The sequence below is a fragment of the Drosophila virilis genome, chromosome 3 (genome assembly GCF_030788295.1).
Source record: "Drosophila virilis strain 15010-1051.87 chromosome 3, Dvir_AGI_RSII-ME, whole genome shotgun sequence".
NCBI classification, from domain to species: domain Eukaryota; kingdom Metazoa; phylum Arthropoda; class Insecta; order Diptera; family Drosophilidae; genus Drosophila; species Drosophila virilis.
In genome coordinates, this window is record NC_091545.1 from 7,780,656 (window position 1) to 7,794,029 (window position 13,374).

Sequence of the window (13,374 nt, forward strand, 5' to 3'; positions counted from 1 at the left end):
ACAGTTTACAGTTTCAACTCGCACGCACACACACACACACACACACAGTCTAATGATTATCCTGAAAGGACGAGCATGCACACAAATGCGACAGATTGGCTTCCTCGGCTCGGCAACAAATGTAACAAAATACTCGAACGGCTGTTTGTTTATCCAATGTTTTTCGGTTAGATGAGCACACAACTCAAGGTAGGACAGCCGAGGACCTATATAAAAGTACCAGTAACACACACACACATATATATATATTTAGATACATATGCATGGCGAACCCCGAACGCTGTTGCAACACAAACAACACAACGTCACAGATTTCACAGATAAACCAATTCGAGCAGGGCAATGAATCGCTAAAAAGGTCGAGCAACTTGCTCGGCTCGACCCGTAAAAAAAATCAACAACAACACCAGAGCGAATTTTGTTTGCCAATCGAAAAAGGGGTAAGCAAAAGGGGCACAAGGTACGATGCCGCACGTGTACCGCAAAAGGGTTAGAATTTTTTATACTCTATGGAAAAGTGTGTCAACGAAATGCATACGAGTTCAATGCTAAAAAGGCGTAAAACAATCAATTCGCCAAATAAAATTCGATTTGCGATTTTGCCATTTTGATATCGGAATCGGAACTGAAATGACAAATTGGCACGTTTATGCTTGAATACGGATTACACGAAATGCTCATAATTTATGCCCGCATATGCCCGATTTTTTAAGACCTTCAAATCAGTTAGTTAATAAAGTATATCATGATATTGGTATAACGATTAAAGGTCATTTAAGTCATAAAAGAGATACTCAAAAAACTTAAAAATATAATTTGGTATATAAAGCTAACTGGTGACAACTTATGAAACTGAATTTACATAAATATAAACTTATTTTTATGTTAAAATGAATATGTGAAAATCTACTTACCCACAAAATTCACGAATATTTTTTATGGACATCTATTAGTATAGATGAAATTCATATATAAAAATAACTGAAAAATCAAAGTAAATAAGAGTTAGAGTATGATCAGCGATCAGCGATGAGTTAAAAGAATATACATAGCTAAGGCATGAAAGCGAGACATAATGGGATTCGTGAGAATCGCAGAGTAGAGCGCTATTTAAAGAACAATTTCTTTCAAGCACCAAGAAACGTTATAAAAAAAAGTAGAAGAAATTAAAATCTTAAAAGAATGAAGATCTGGTTAGACCTAGAAGAAAATATAATATTATTATAATTGTGTTTTATTAGTTATTGGCTGTTTTATAGCCTAGTAAAATGGGACAAACTCTTAAAATGAATTGCAACGTTGCTTTTATTTTATTGTGAACTAAATACGTAATATCTTACATTACAGCCGGAAGCAAAGCTGTTGCTCAGCGAATCGTATATAAATTGTGCCCAAAGGACCTGCACTTGACGCATTCGCATTGTGTTTGCTCCTTGCACCGTGCTGGCAATTTGTTTCCATTTTGGTTTCCTTATCGTCTTACGGCAATCGCCAAATTGTTTTGCCAGCTTCACATAGCATTAGCATAGTCATATAGACAGCAGTTGGGGTGAAGAGGATAGAGCAGGGAGGGGGCTGTAGCTAGACGTACTCGTAATGCCGTTATTGATCCGCCGATAAGCATCTACAGCTACCCCGTAACACAACTGGCCATGGCCATGGATCAGCATGCAGGACGCTAATGATGCCAGCCCGATTTGCCCGAGTCCTTTTGCTCCGTATACCGTCCCCTGTCCCGCGTCTTATGTGCTGGGCTGCCCTCATGCATCCCTCAGCGCCAGTTCTGTGGAATTGAATGCAGCTTAGCAGCTCGCCCGCTGCGTATTTGCGCCTTTGTGACGCACCAGCACAACGGAACAACAGCAATGTCCCGGCTATACTAATGATTATTGTTAAGATAAATCCCGACACCTTCAACAAAGCTGCGCCAAATGACAAACGCGTCGCTTGCCACAGCGGCTTAGTTCATAGGTCTCGGCCTTGGGTCCTTTGAATGTCTTGAGCGAAGTTGCATGCCACATTTTTGCATCTTGTAGCGTTCAAGTCACCATTTTTTATGCACTTGAGTGAAGGGTACTGTAATTTTGTTAGGAAATTCGTAACACAAGGAAGAAGACATTTCCGATTCCAGAGTGTATATATATTCCCTATCAGTATCAACAACCGTGACGCTATACTCCAGTCTCTTACTATGCCAAACTTAGTTCTCAGTATTTAATTGCAGGCAGTACATTTATCGGAATTGCCAGGAACGGACTACTATAGCAAAATATAAATATAGTTCCTGTAAGTAAATTCTTTTGGCTTTTAAGATGTCTTGCATTGGCATCTTAATTTAAATATACTCCTAAAATGATCTTATAGACATCGGACTACTATATCCTACAGCCTAATGGGAAAAATCGGTTACAAAATGATTTTCCATATGAAAAACTTTTCTTCTGTGTCAGCAATTGTGAGTTTCTTTATTCTCCTAATTTGTCAGCCATTCCGTATTTAATCTATCTACTTTATCACAAGGCATCTACAGGAAAACATTTCTTATCCATATTTCTTACAAGGGTATTTTATCTACGGCGTGTCGCAGCCATTCTTCTAGTTTTTTTTTTTTAACGCCCGGGGCGCTTTTCACTTTTCACGTAACGGAAAATGTCAGTCAGTCAGGCAGTCACTCAGTCAGTCAGTATTTCGACTCTTGCCGGTTCATTCAACTAAATAATTTGAGTGGCATTCATGCAGGTCCACTGCCACTTGGCTCATGTTTCAGGATTGTCGGCTGCTGCTGCTGCTGCCGTTGTTGTTGTTGTTGTTGCTGCTGCTGCTGCTTTATATTTTAGGTATTGGTACATTCGTTTTGTACTCGTAATTCTGTGGCAGGTGACGGGCAATCTTCCATTGTTCGACTCACCCCATGTCGAATTGTAAGGGCGCAAAAATGCCCCCTACAATAAACAAGCTGCACACATTAATACACACACACACACACACACACACATACTCGCACACACGCACAGAGCCATTCATTTTATGTGCACTGCAATATACAATATTTATTTGAATTTAAGTCTTTTGTTTGAAATCTGAAATCCGCACACAAATGCAGCTCAGGGTTGTTTGCTTTATGCTGCCCAGAAGGCAGCATTAACTAGACTTGCCTTGACTTTAACAATTTCCATTCTACATAAACAATAGTTTATTCGGGTTTCGGGTTTTTCTTCATCAACTTTATTTAGCAAAAATAAATTGTAATAGTTTACATAAAATTCATCTTAACACGTAATGTATATAGTATATATTAAGCCTGACTTCAAAAATGACTAGCCCTCGTTTATCGCATTGCAATGTTAACCCAACCCAACTAACTAAGCCTGAAACTAAATCTTAGCTAACGCTTAAAACTCGTTAAGCATGTGTGTTAGTAATGGCTAGGCTGCTTTCTTAGTTAGATTGTGTTTATATAAATATATATGGCAAGGTACATGGATGCTCTTACTTAATTTACATGGACAACCGATGTTATTATAAAGCAAATTGTATTAGCCATTAAAAGCCACAAGTGCATTTTATAATATATTCATTAAAAAATGCACTTTTAGTTTTAATAGTCCACTAGCGAGTGCCACAAACAAGCAACCCATTCCAGGCATGCATGAATCAGTAGTGAATTTGCAACTGCATTTCATTTGAACTCTGACATTAAGCAGCGCAAATTGATTTGTCGTTTGTGTTACCCACTAAATGAATTTAATCGTATCGATTATTGAGGCCAGCCAGCTTAGCATGGCCTCAGCAATCAAAATTTTGTGTACACTTATTGCAAAATATCAACTGATTGTTAGCCACAGCGGCAGTGAGACCTGGAAATGTGAGCATGTTGGCCAGCTGCTCTAAGCAAATGACTTTTGATATTTGACTTAAACAAAAGTGAGTCACTAGAGCAGCCAATTCTCAATTCCAATTTCCAGGTGGCAGTGTCGTTATAGTCTGCACATTGTCGAACATATCACCCAGAGAAGACTGACACCATATAGATGCCCGCAAAACTATGCTATACCTGGTGGGTAAACTGTTTGTAGAGTAGCTGTTGATCCTCCTGGTATTCCTTCCAGGGCGGCGTTTGTGTATAGAAGCTACTCTGTTGATGCAGACCCGACTCTGACAATGGCGTTCCATTGGCAGCTGCCTCAAAGTTGCTGCGAAACAGATCGTATTTCTCCTGGGAAAACTGAGCTGAAGCTGTGGGCTGTGGACTAAGCTCCGGCTGCTGCTGCTGCTGCTGTTGTTGTTGTTGGTAGTAGCGCATGCTGCTGCCCAGATCAAAGCCAGGTGGTTGTGCCGTCTGATAATCCACTCCCTGAGCTGGCTGATAGTGCATCGCTGGCGGCGTCTGATGATGCGGCCCATACGGAAAGATGCGCCCGCTGCCAAACATGGGAAACGGCTGCGGATTCACGAAGAGCGCATCGAATAGCTCCTTGGTTATGCGCTCCCCGCTTAGCGTAAAGTTCTGCAGCTTCTCCAAGTCGAGATTGATGGTGTTGCCGCTCTCCAGCACCTGCTCGAGCGCAAAGATGTAGTTGTGCGCAAAGCGCAGTATCTCGATCTTGGTCAGTTTGGTCTCCTCCGGCAGCGAGGGCAGCGTCACGCGCAGCCGTTCCAGCGCATCGTTCAACGTATGCATCCGATTGCGCTCCCGATCGTTGGCCTTCATGCGTCGAAACTTCTTGATGCGCACCACCTGCAGCGGACTGCGCGACCGAGTGACACGATTCTTGCCGACGGCATATTTGCGTTTCGGACGCGGCGCATTCGGATCCTCCGGCGACTTGACCGGCGTGCTCGTCAGCTGCGGCTCAAAGGCGCCCGTCGTTGCGGCGCGACTGTTCAGATGCTCCACCAGGGTGCGGCCACTGCGCGTGCTGTGATTGCTACTGTTGTCCAGCAGACCCACAAAGCCAGCCGTTGCCGCTGGCGGCGAATTCAGCTGCATATCCCAGGCGCCGGCATACATAAGCGGCGCTTGAGCCTGACCCGGCGACGTGCCGCTGGCATTGGCCGTGCTATTGTAGTGCTCCGCAAAGTCCAAACGACGCCGCGCGCTCGCATTCGCAATCGTCTCAAAGCTCTTCTCGTAGCCGCTATCGAATGAGGCATCATCGTCATCATCCTCCTCGAACTCAAACGATTGCGTCGGATTGTAGGCGTTGTAGCAGGCGGCCATGTTGAGCTCGGCGTGGGTAGCTGTGGTTGTCTCTAGCTCTAGCTTTAGCTGTATCTGTGCCGGTCTCTAAATGTCAAACCAGACGCATTACGCTCGCGTATGTGTTTTTTTTTTTTCTTTTGTAGCCTTAACCGTTTCGCGTGCCCGCACCAACTAAAAGCTGAACAGGAGTGCGCACCGGTTTTATGTTCAGCCATTAGCACGGCAGAGCTGCCCAGTAAGCCCGCTGATTTAGGCGGCAACAACCCTCGGCGCATTGTCGTCGGTCGCGACGATGGCGGCGCCATGGCACAAATCCCAAAAGATATGCGCGCCGTGATTGCCGTTCGCTCTAGCCCAGGGGGTTGCTTTACCCACACATACACAGACACGGACACACACACACACACACCAGCAACTACCAGTGCCAGTTAAAACACGAGCATTTTTTACGCCTGAACGTAAGCCAATCGGAAGGATGAGTGCTCTGTCTGTCTGTTTGTCTATCTCGCTGGCCTCGTCTGGCCGCGAGGATCAGCGACAGAGTTCAAAGCGCCGTGCACTTTCTCTTATCAGTGCGCCTTTGTCGCAACATTGATTGTGGCACATCTTGTGCCCACTTAATATCAATTGCAACTCGCAGCTCGCAGCAACTCTTTCTTTTCAGCTTAAACCGCAATAATCATTGCGAGCTTACGCCTGTCGCTAAACGAATTACCGCCACGTGTGCCGACACTTCTGTAAAGATGCCACAAATACTCCCGCCCAGGGCCCACGCGGCGGCACGTGCCACCGAATTGGGCTGGAGAGCTTGTGGCATAAGCCACTTCACAACTGGCTCAAGTGGCTGCATGTGTATAAACGCGAAAGATACACACGCGGTTGGGATTGTGGCTTTAAGTGGCTGCCGCTTGCCGCTTCCCAATTGCCACGTGCAGGTTTGTTATGATATGTGCTCCCATTGCGGGTAAATTGTTGACACGAGTGAGCACTTAATAAATTAATGCCAAAATGACACAATTTTGCTTAATTTAAAGGGCAAAGGATGCTAATTGATCCAATTGCTGACAGTTGCTTGTATTTATGACACTTAAACAACCTAGTTCCGGACCTTACCATCTTGTAAGTAAGTTGGCATAGATACAAATCCATTAGAAAAACAAATAAAATAGAACGTTGCTTCTCGGCACGCCGACTGTTTAAAAATCTAGTAGATATACGGCTGTTGATTATACGGATATGTGAGGAGAATTAATATAACGATAGTTCATTGCTGATTTTATCTTTGGACCGATTCTTTCTATAGAGCTATAGGATATAGCAATACCATATTGATCAGATTTAGCTCATGTATGTTAAACATACTAGAAGTTGCAAAAGCCAAGTCGTGTTGTGCTATCTTGATAAGCAAAAAAGTTTTTTACACAAGAACCTAATTTTCGACCCATCTGTCCTATGGTAGTTATACGATATAGTAAGTCGATATTGATAGGATTTTCCATATATGAAGGAGCATAGTGAAACTATTAAATGCTAAGTTTGGCGCCGATATCTTTGTAAACAAAATAGTTTTCCATACAAGAAGCTACTTCGACCGATCATTCCTATGACAGCTATATAATATAGTCCTGCAACAAGACGATAGCCCCAAAACTGAGAGACTTGTTTGCATAGAAATAGACAGACGAACAGACATAAGTACAGACGGACATGATTATATATACTCGGCTGTTGATCTTGATATATTACTTTATCTGTTTGGAGGCGTCTAATAGAGGCTTTCTTATATATAGCTGTCCTATGCTCATAAGATTTGGCCTACATGCAAGAAACACCCCGGAACTTATAAATGACAAGATTGGTTAAGATATCTTGACATATAAGTAAAATTTGTCATACAAGTTTATTTGCTGCTACAGGAGCACTCTGATATAGTGAGTCGATATGGCCGATTTCGATATATATATGCCCAACAGAAAGACAGACCTATGCAGAGCTTCGTGACAATAGCTTAAAGCCTAAGAGAATAGACTGCCAAACGGACGGACTTGACTAAATTGATTCTGATGGATAAGACTAATCAAGAATATATATGCCTCATGGACTCGGATATCTTTTTCTATACGTTTGCGACAAAATAATAATAGATGTGTACCGATGATATTCATCAAAGGATAGTAAAGGCTTGCGTATATCTACATTTCGCTATATTAAAATGTACCCCAAGCTACATGACTTTTGCAAACTTGAAATCTTTTAAAATAAATTTATAAATAAAAAATTGTTCTAATAAAATAGATATCGGAAGTAAGTAACTCACAAAGTTTCCGTAGATGTGTGATCGCCAATATTTTAGATTTTCTCCTGCGGATTTTAATCCTAGAGAGCCAAAAGTATTTCCATATTGAAATTGTCTCTGAACTCTCTTAAGCTGTTTTTACACTTTTAACATAGTATTGCGCGATCAATATCCGATTAATAGCCGATTTTTACTTGTGTTTTCTGCTAACTTTGTTAATTAAAATATTAATTTATCCATTAAAATGTAGATGTCAATATTAGTTATTGTTTATTTACATTTTTGGTCACACATTTAATACATCTTGAGATTCCCATAGAGACGCCAGGAAACTGTTGATTATTATTGAATTTAGTCAATGGTTTTTAGGATTATCAACGCGGCCTCTAGTCGGATTTATGGTTTTTAACACAATAATAATGTTCGCATCAAAATTCACACCACTCGACACGTGTCCGGCGTGGTGTGTGTTATTTTTGTTGTCAATTTTGTTATTGGTTACGCCCGAAACATCTCAAGTGGCAGCCGCCGACCGGACGCGTGTGGCTAATTGAGGTTTTGTAGTAAGCATAATGCGTATCAATTATACAGTTAATTGAAGTGTGAGCGCTTATTAGGTTTGCATGGAAGTATGTGAATTATTATGGAAGCTGCATTCATTTTCTCAACAATTGTCGCCCAAGACTCACGCTAACGCTGGTTGGCACACACACATACACACACTCACACTTACACTAACACACCCGGTTTAAAGAGCCTCGAGGCAGCGTCACAGTCGCGTTAACCAAATAAAAGCCAACATGGCTTAGTCCCTGTCTGCGGACTTCTGTACATATATAATTTCATCAAACATCCTAACACAGTCCGAGCGTAAGCAAATACACATACACATCAAATATATGCCCCGGGCAAATTGCATTCTAACAAGCGACGCAAATTCAATTTTCCAAGCTGCCTGTATGCCCAATCTCCCTGCCCCTGGTGTGCGTTTACGTACGTGCGTGTGTATGGATGTGTGTGTTTGTGTGTGCGGCATGCAACCCCGACTGCATTCGTTTCAGGCACGTAGCCCCGGGCGAAGCGAGAGACCAAAACAGCACCAGCTAAGCAAATGTCTGCCATCTTCAGAAGGGAACAACTTCCTCTTCATAGAGTGGATCCAATTCCGATGGCACAACCATCACGGGAAAACGGGTCACAGTCACAGGCACTGGCGATACGGACGACGACAGCGAGTCCGATGAGAGCTCTATTACATCCGTATCGCCGGTCACATGCTTGGCCTTCTCTGACTTTAAATGAATGGATTTGCTCTTCGTTTGGATCCACTTATGACCACGTCGTCGTCGATGCAACGTGGCTGGACGTGACGTCTCCTCGGGATCGGTTGAGGTCGACGAGTCGGAAGTAACGTGCTTGAATCGCTTGAATTGCTTAAAGCGCGGCTTGGCCAACATCACTCGCGTCGTCGGTGCGGCCGAATCGGATGTTATATGCACAAAACGTTTCCTACTTTTGCTCGTGCCGCTCTGTAGCTCCGATGTCGGCGTCGAGGCGTTGCTGTCTTCGGTGTGGGTGTGGCTTTGCTTGCTGCTCGACGTGGGTCTGCTGCGATCGCGTTGCATTCTCTTTTCGCGATAGTAGTCAAGAAAATTGGTGCGCTTCACACGCACCCGAAGACCGCGCAACTTTTCAATGTCCTGCAATGTGAGCATGTCCAGACGCACCTCAGCCTGGCGCGTCAAACATTCCTCGACTAGACGTGCATTAACTTGGCTTATTGCTGTGTGCACAGAACCTTCGGATGCCTCTTTGGTTTGGTTGTGATCATCAATGTGGGTTTCGACTCTTGATTCATGCTTGGTTTTGATTCGTTTGCTTGACGATTCCTCGGAGTGTTTCTCTGCTGGTTCCGCCTCTGCTTCAGCTGTTGTCCTCTTCTGTACCTCCTGTATCCCTGCTGACGGCAGTGATTTGGCGGTTGCCTCATCTCTGGTTAGAAACTTTCCTCTGAGCTGCAACACTTCTGTCTCCATTGTAAAATCAGACGTTGGCGCCGGCGGGGGCGTTAACTCTTTACTTACGCCAGATACAGCTTCAGATTGTCCCTCCTCGAACTCGTTGGCGTCGTGCATGGCCATCGTAGATGTTCCAGACTGCAAACTGTCCGCCTCACTGTTGCAACGGCTGCTGGTACGCGCTACTCTGCAGTATTCCATTGATGTTTCCGACTTCTCGAGTGCCCGTGACTGGGTATTATTATCGGCTGTTGTTGCTGTTGTGCTTCGTCTCAGGCCCTGCAAGCTCCTGAACTTGCTCAGCAGCGTATTACTCTCCATAAGCACATTGTCGTCATTTTCTATGCTTATCTGCTCGTCCTTCTCGAAACTCCAAATGTCTGCGAAGGCTTTAAAGCCGCTTGTTTCGTTTGTGTACTTGGCCTGCGACTGCAGCAGCTCACCAAACGAACGCCTCTGTTGGATTGGTGCCTCCAGCGGCGGCTGCGACGTCGTAGCCTCTGGCGCCGTTTGGGGCTTTTCTGATGCTGGTGGTGGCGGTGGTTCCGCTGTCAACTCGGCAACAGCAGTTGCTGTAGGAGCTGCAGGCGAACGACGTCCGCTGCGCATGGTCCTATCCATGTCTGAGATCATGGCATTTGCCATTAGTGCAGCGGCGCGAACGCGAGTGCGTCGCCCTGTGCCTGTGTAATAGGCTTCCGATTCGTCAGATTCCTGTTCCTCCTCCTCTTCATCTTCTGAGACTACTGAAAGGAAAAGTGGGATCATCTAGTTAATCACAAAAAATTGTATTTAGCTTCATGTTTACCCTCCTCCCAGAACTTGGTCGGTATTCGGCAACGCTTTCGATCTTTCTCTACTTTTTCGCGAGCTGCCTTTTGCGCAGCCTCTTCGTCTTCAAGGCTCAATTCAACCTCTGCTTCGGCTGTGCTGACGGCGTTCTCGTAACCCTCTTCGATTGTGCCATAATCTAATTGAGGCCGATTTTTGTACTTTTCATAATCGATTTTCAAAAACTTCAGACCATCATTAGCCTCGGCCATATTTAGAGCCACAAATTTTCGCTTTAGATCTGTGCTTTTCAGCAGGCTGCTGCAGCGTTGGTGCAAAGTGTTCCATTCTAGCGCCCAGGAATATCGTTTGTTGCGTGGTTGGAAGGCCACTGTCAGGAGGTCCTTGAGTATGCTGCGCGGCAAGCGCAGGGTTTGCAGCGCCTTATAGATAGGATCATAGTCGGTTACGGGCGAATTGTGATTTGTGATGGCAACAATTTCATCGACATCTATCGTTGAACTCAACAGCTCGTATTTGATGTGATCCACTTTCTCGGCACGTGCCGCTGCTCTGCTAGAGACTTCATCCTCATCCTTGCGTTTCTTTTTGATGCGCGAACAGCGTTTCACCTCACAGTAACTACTGCGTGTTGGATGCAAATAGAACGCTGTTAACCAAAACTCGGCTTCCATGAAGCCATGCTCCGTAAACACCTTGGCCAAATCGGCATAGTTATCAGAGAGCTTGTGCTCCAGATTCAGCATAAATTGTGTGGTCAGGCCAGGATGATAGCGCCAGACTTCAATTGTGTTGAGCTTCTGGCCAATTATCTTCAGCAGCAGCGCAATCTTGGCGAACTGCCAACCCCTGAATTTCTGCAACAGGAAAAACAGATTAACATGCATTCTGCCTGTATGAACAAAATTAAACAACTTACACGCTGTGCCAGCAAATTGTATACAAACTCCAGAACCTCCTCGTTATTGGGCACATTCTGAAAGACCGGATCTATTTGCCTGTCGAGTTCCTCGTCAACATCCAGCAACGGCTTCTCATCATCGTCGCAGTTCTTATAGTTTCCAATGTTGCTCGCACGATTGCCCTTACAGATCTGCTGTTGGTAGTTCAGATTCAGATTAACCGTGTGTGGCAAGGCGTGACTATTGCGCTGCGCATCCAGCTTCTGCAGTTCATTGAGCAGAAAACGCTCGCTGTTCTCGCGCTCCTCGACATAGCGATGCATCAGCACCTTGAACTGCGCCATGTGCGTCATGAAATCATGTTCATTCAGTGCCATCAGTTCCAGCAGCTGGTTACCCAACACGTAGCTGGTGTAGGCCTCCAGCATAACAGCGAATGACGTGACCAGGCTCAAATTGAAGTTTTTAAACACAATGTATTCAAAGAACCCATCCTTGCCCAGGCCCAGACGCACACAAACCTGGGCAATTAGCCTAGCTGGAGTGTAACCCATAGCCTCCGCATTCGAAGCATCCTGCATGCTTTGCGCATAGAAGCGTATGTTGTACATCTTTAAAAGAGAATACATTGTTAAGAACTGAATACAAATTTGCGTGCCATCTGATTACGCACCATATTATCAATCATATAACCACGATTATCGTCCGCTACAAAAACTGTGAGCAAATAGAGATGTCCCACCAGTATAATAGACCTCTGCTCTGGATGCAAGTTCGCGGTACAGACTCTGGGATTGCACTTCAACCAGGCAGCGAGCACACGCAGTGATAACTGCTTAACGGCTTCCCAGCTGCCGGCATCGAACAGTTTCAGTAGCCGCAGTATAATTAGATGCAGACGCTCCTGCATTAGATATGTTTCATCTGGAAACATAAAGTGCATCAGTTAAAATAACATCAGTAGATTCTATCCAACCATACACACCTTCTGCCGTTGCCGGTTGCACAGCGTGCTCTATCACATGATGTTTATTCTGTAGCAGGTTGGCAAAGAGCTGCTGCAGATAGGGTAGACGCCAGGGATTGACTTGGAAGTTGAGTAAATACTGCCAATCGATATCGCATAGTCCCTTAATCTTGCTGAACGCCCTATAACCTTTGCTCAAATAGTACAACAGCATGCGTTTTAGACTCTCAGAGCTGCCCATCCATTCCTGGCTAAACCACAAATGCAGCGTGTGATGCGCCAGCACACGGACAATGTGGCCGAGCTCCTCTGTGATGCACTCGCGTGTGTGCAGTCGGCACACATCCCAGCCGTAGATTAATTGCAGGATGCGGTCATCTGGTATCAGCTGGTAGACATCGACATCGCTGTAGTTCGCAAAGAACACAAACATTTTCTACCACAAACAAAAGTAGCCATAGGAGAAAGATCGAAGTGAAAATTTTTTTTTTACTTACCGCGTTGAACTCGTCATATTGTATTTGCGAGGCGCAGTCAAGAAACTTTTGTTCATTATACTGCTCAGGCAATATAATGTCCATGGCGAGCACTTTTCATCAAAACGTTCACATATATAAATTAGTTTTTAACAAAATATTAAGCACTTTTCTCCATTTTTCAGCCGGTTTGCATGTCATCTAGAGATGCGAGTCCATAATCTAGATATGTGCTGTGGTAACTTATCGATAAAAAGCATGCGTGCTATAGCAGCGAGCTCTTGCAAGTGTGCAAGGTGCGGCAATTTAAAAAATAAGACAGAGTCAATTTAAAATCGATTTGTAATTGCATTGATAAAAACTAATTTTAAAATTCAAATAGTTATGAATTGTGTAAGCTATTCGATTTATGCATGAAAGTACTTGACAATGCAATATTGAATGATTGAAAATGTCATAAATGCTATTCAATAGTAATATCTACGCACATATTCATAAGAATCTGCATCCCACATTCTGATTGGTTTCTGCTGCCAGCTGGCATATGCAAAGTGCAAACAAATTATTATTAGCTGCCAACAGCGTCTACTACTTCATCTTACAATGAAAGCGCCAAGGGTATTCCTATAGAAATGTGTCCTTTCTAAAGAGTGTAAATATGTTTGTGTGCGGGGTCAACAGTTGGTTGGTCAACAAGCGGGGCTTCAACGCGTGCAACAG

At 44.1% G+C, this 13,374-nt stretch overlaps 2 protein-coding genes across 5 annotated transcripts; both read right to left on the reverse strand.

The window, feature by feature from the left end:
• Nucleotides 1–1,297: 1,297 nt before the first annotated feature.
• tap (Basic helix-loop-helix neural transcription factor tap) lies at nucleotides 1,298–7,612 on the reverse strand. The gene has a single exon (XM_002046678.4). The coding sequence runs from the start codon at nucleotides 5,219–5,221 to the stop codon at nucleotides 4,049–4,051; it is 1,173 nt and encodes a 390-aa protein (XP_002046714.1). The 5' UTR covers nucleotides 5,222–7,612; the 3' UTR covers nucleotides 1,298–4,048.
• Nucleotides 7,613–7,746: 134 nt separating this feature from the next.
• LOC6623222 (calponin homology domain-containing protein DDB_G0272472) lies at nucleotides 7,747–12,867 on the reverse strand. 4 transcript variants are annotated; one of them, XM_015175391.3, is made up of 7 exons: nucleotides 12,676–12,867; nucleotides 12,197–12,614; nucleotides 11,885–12,135; nucleotides 11,229–11,822; nucleotides 10,326–11,166; nucleotides 9,584–10,263; nucleotides 9,351–9,522 (listed from the first exon to the last, which is right to left on the reverse strand). In XM_015175391.3, the coding sequence occupies exons 1-7, from the start codon at nucleotides 12,757–12,759 to the stop codon at nucleotides 9,496–9,498; spliced, it is 2,895 nt and encodes a 964-aa protein (XP_015030877.1). In that variant the 5' UTR covers nucleotides 12,760–12,867; the 3' UTR covers nucleotides 9,351–9,495. The 4 variants fall into 4 exon arrangements, with proteins under 4 accessions (XP_015030876.1, XP_002046715.1, XP_015030877.1 ...); XM_070207795.1 differs by having other exon boundaries at nucleotides 9,351–9,525; XM_015175390.3 differs by having other exon boundaries at nucleotides 7,747–10,260; nucleotides 12,676–12,866.
• Nucleotides 12,868–13,374: the final 507 nt, after the last annotated feature.

Bases quoted from the DNA above. Each gene is read 5' to 3' on its own strand.
- tap (XM_002046678.4), bottom strand. From the start codon at position 5,221: ATGGCCGCCTGCTACAACGCCTACAATCCGACGCAATCGTTTGAGTTC.
- LOC6623222 (XM_002046679.4), bottom strand. From the start codon at position 12,759: ATGGACATTATATTGCCTGAGCAGTATAATGAACAAAAGTTTCTTGAC. The intron at 12,615-12,675 runs GTAAGTAAAAAA...TGTTTGTGGTAG, and splicing joins AATATGACGAGTTCAACGCG to AAAATGTTTGTGTTCTTTGC. The intron at 12,136-12,196 runs GTGTGTATGGTT...TTATGTTTCCAG, and splicing joins GCAACCGGCAACGGCAGAAG to ATGAAACATATCTAATGCAG.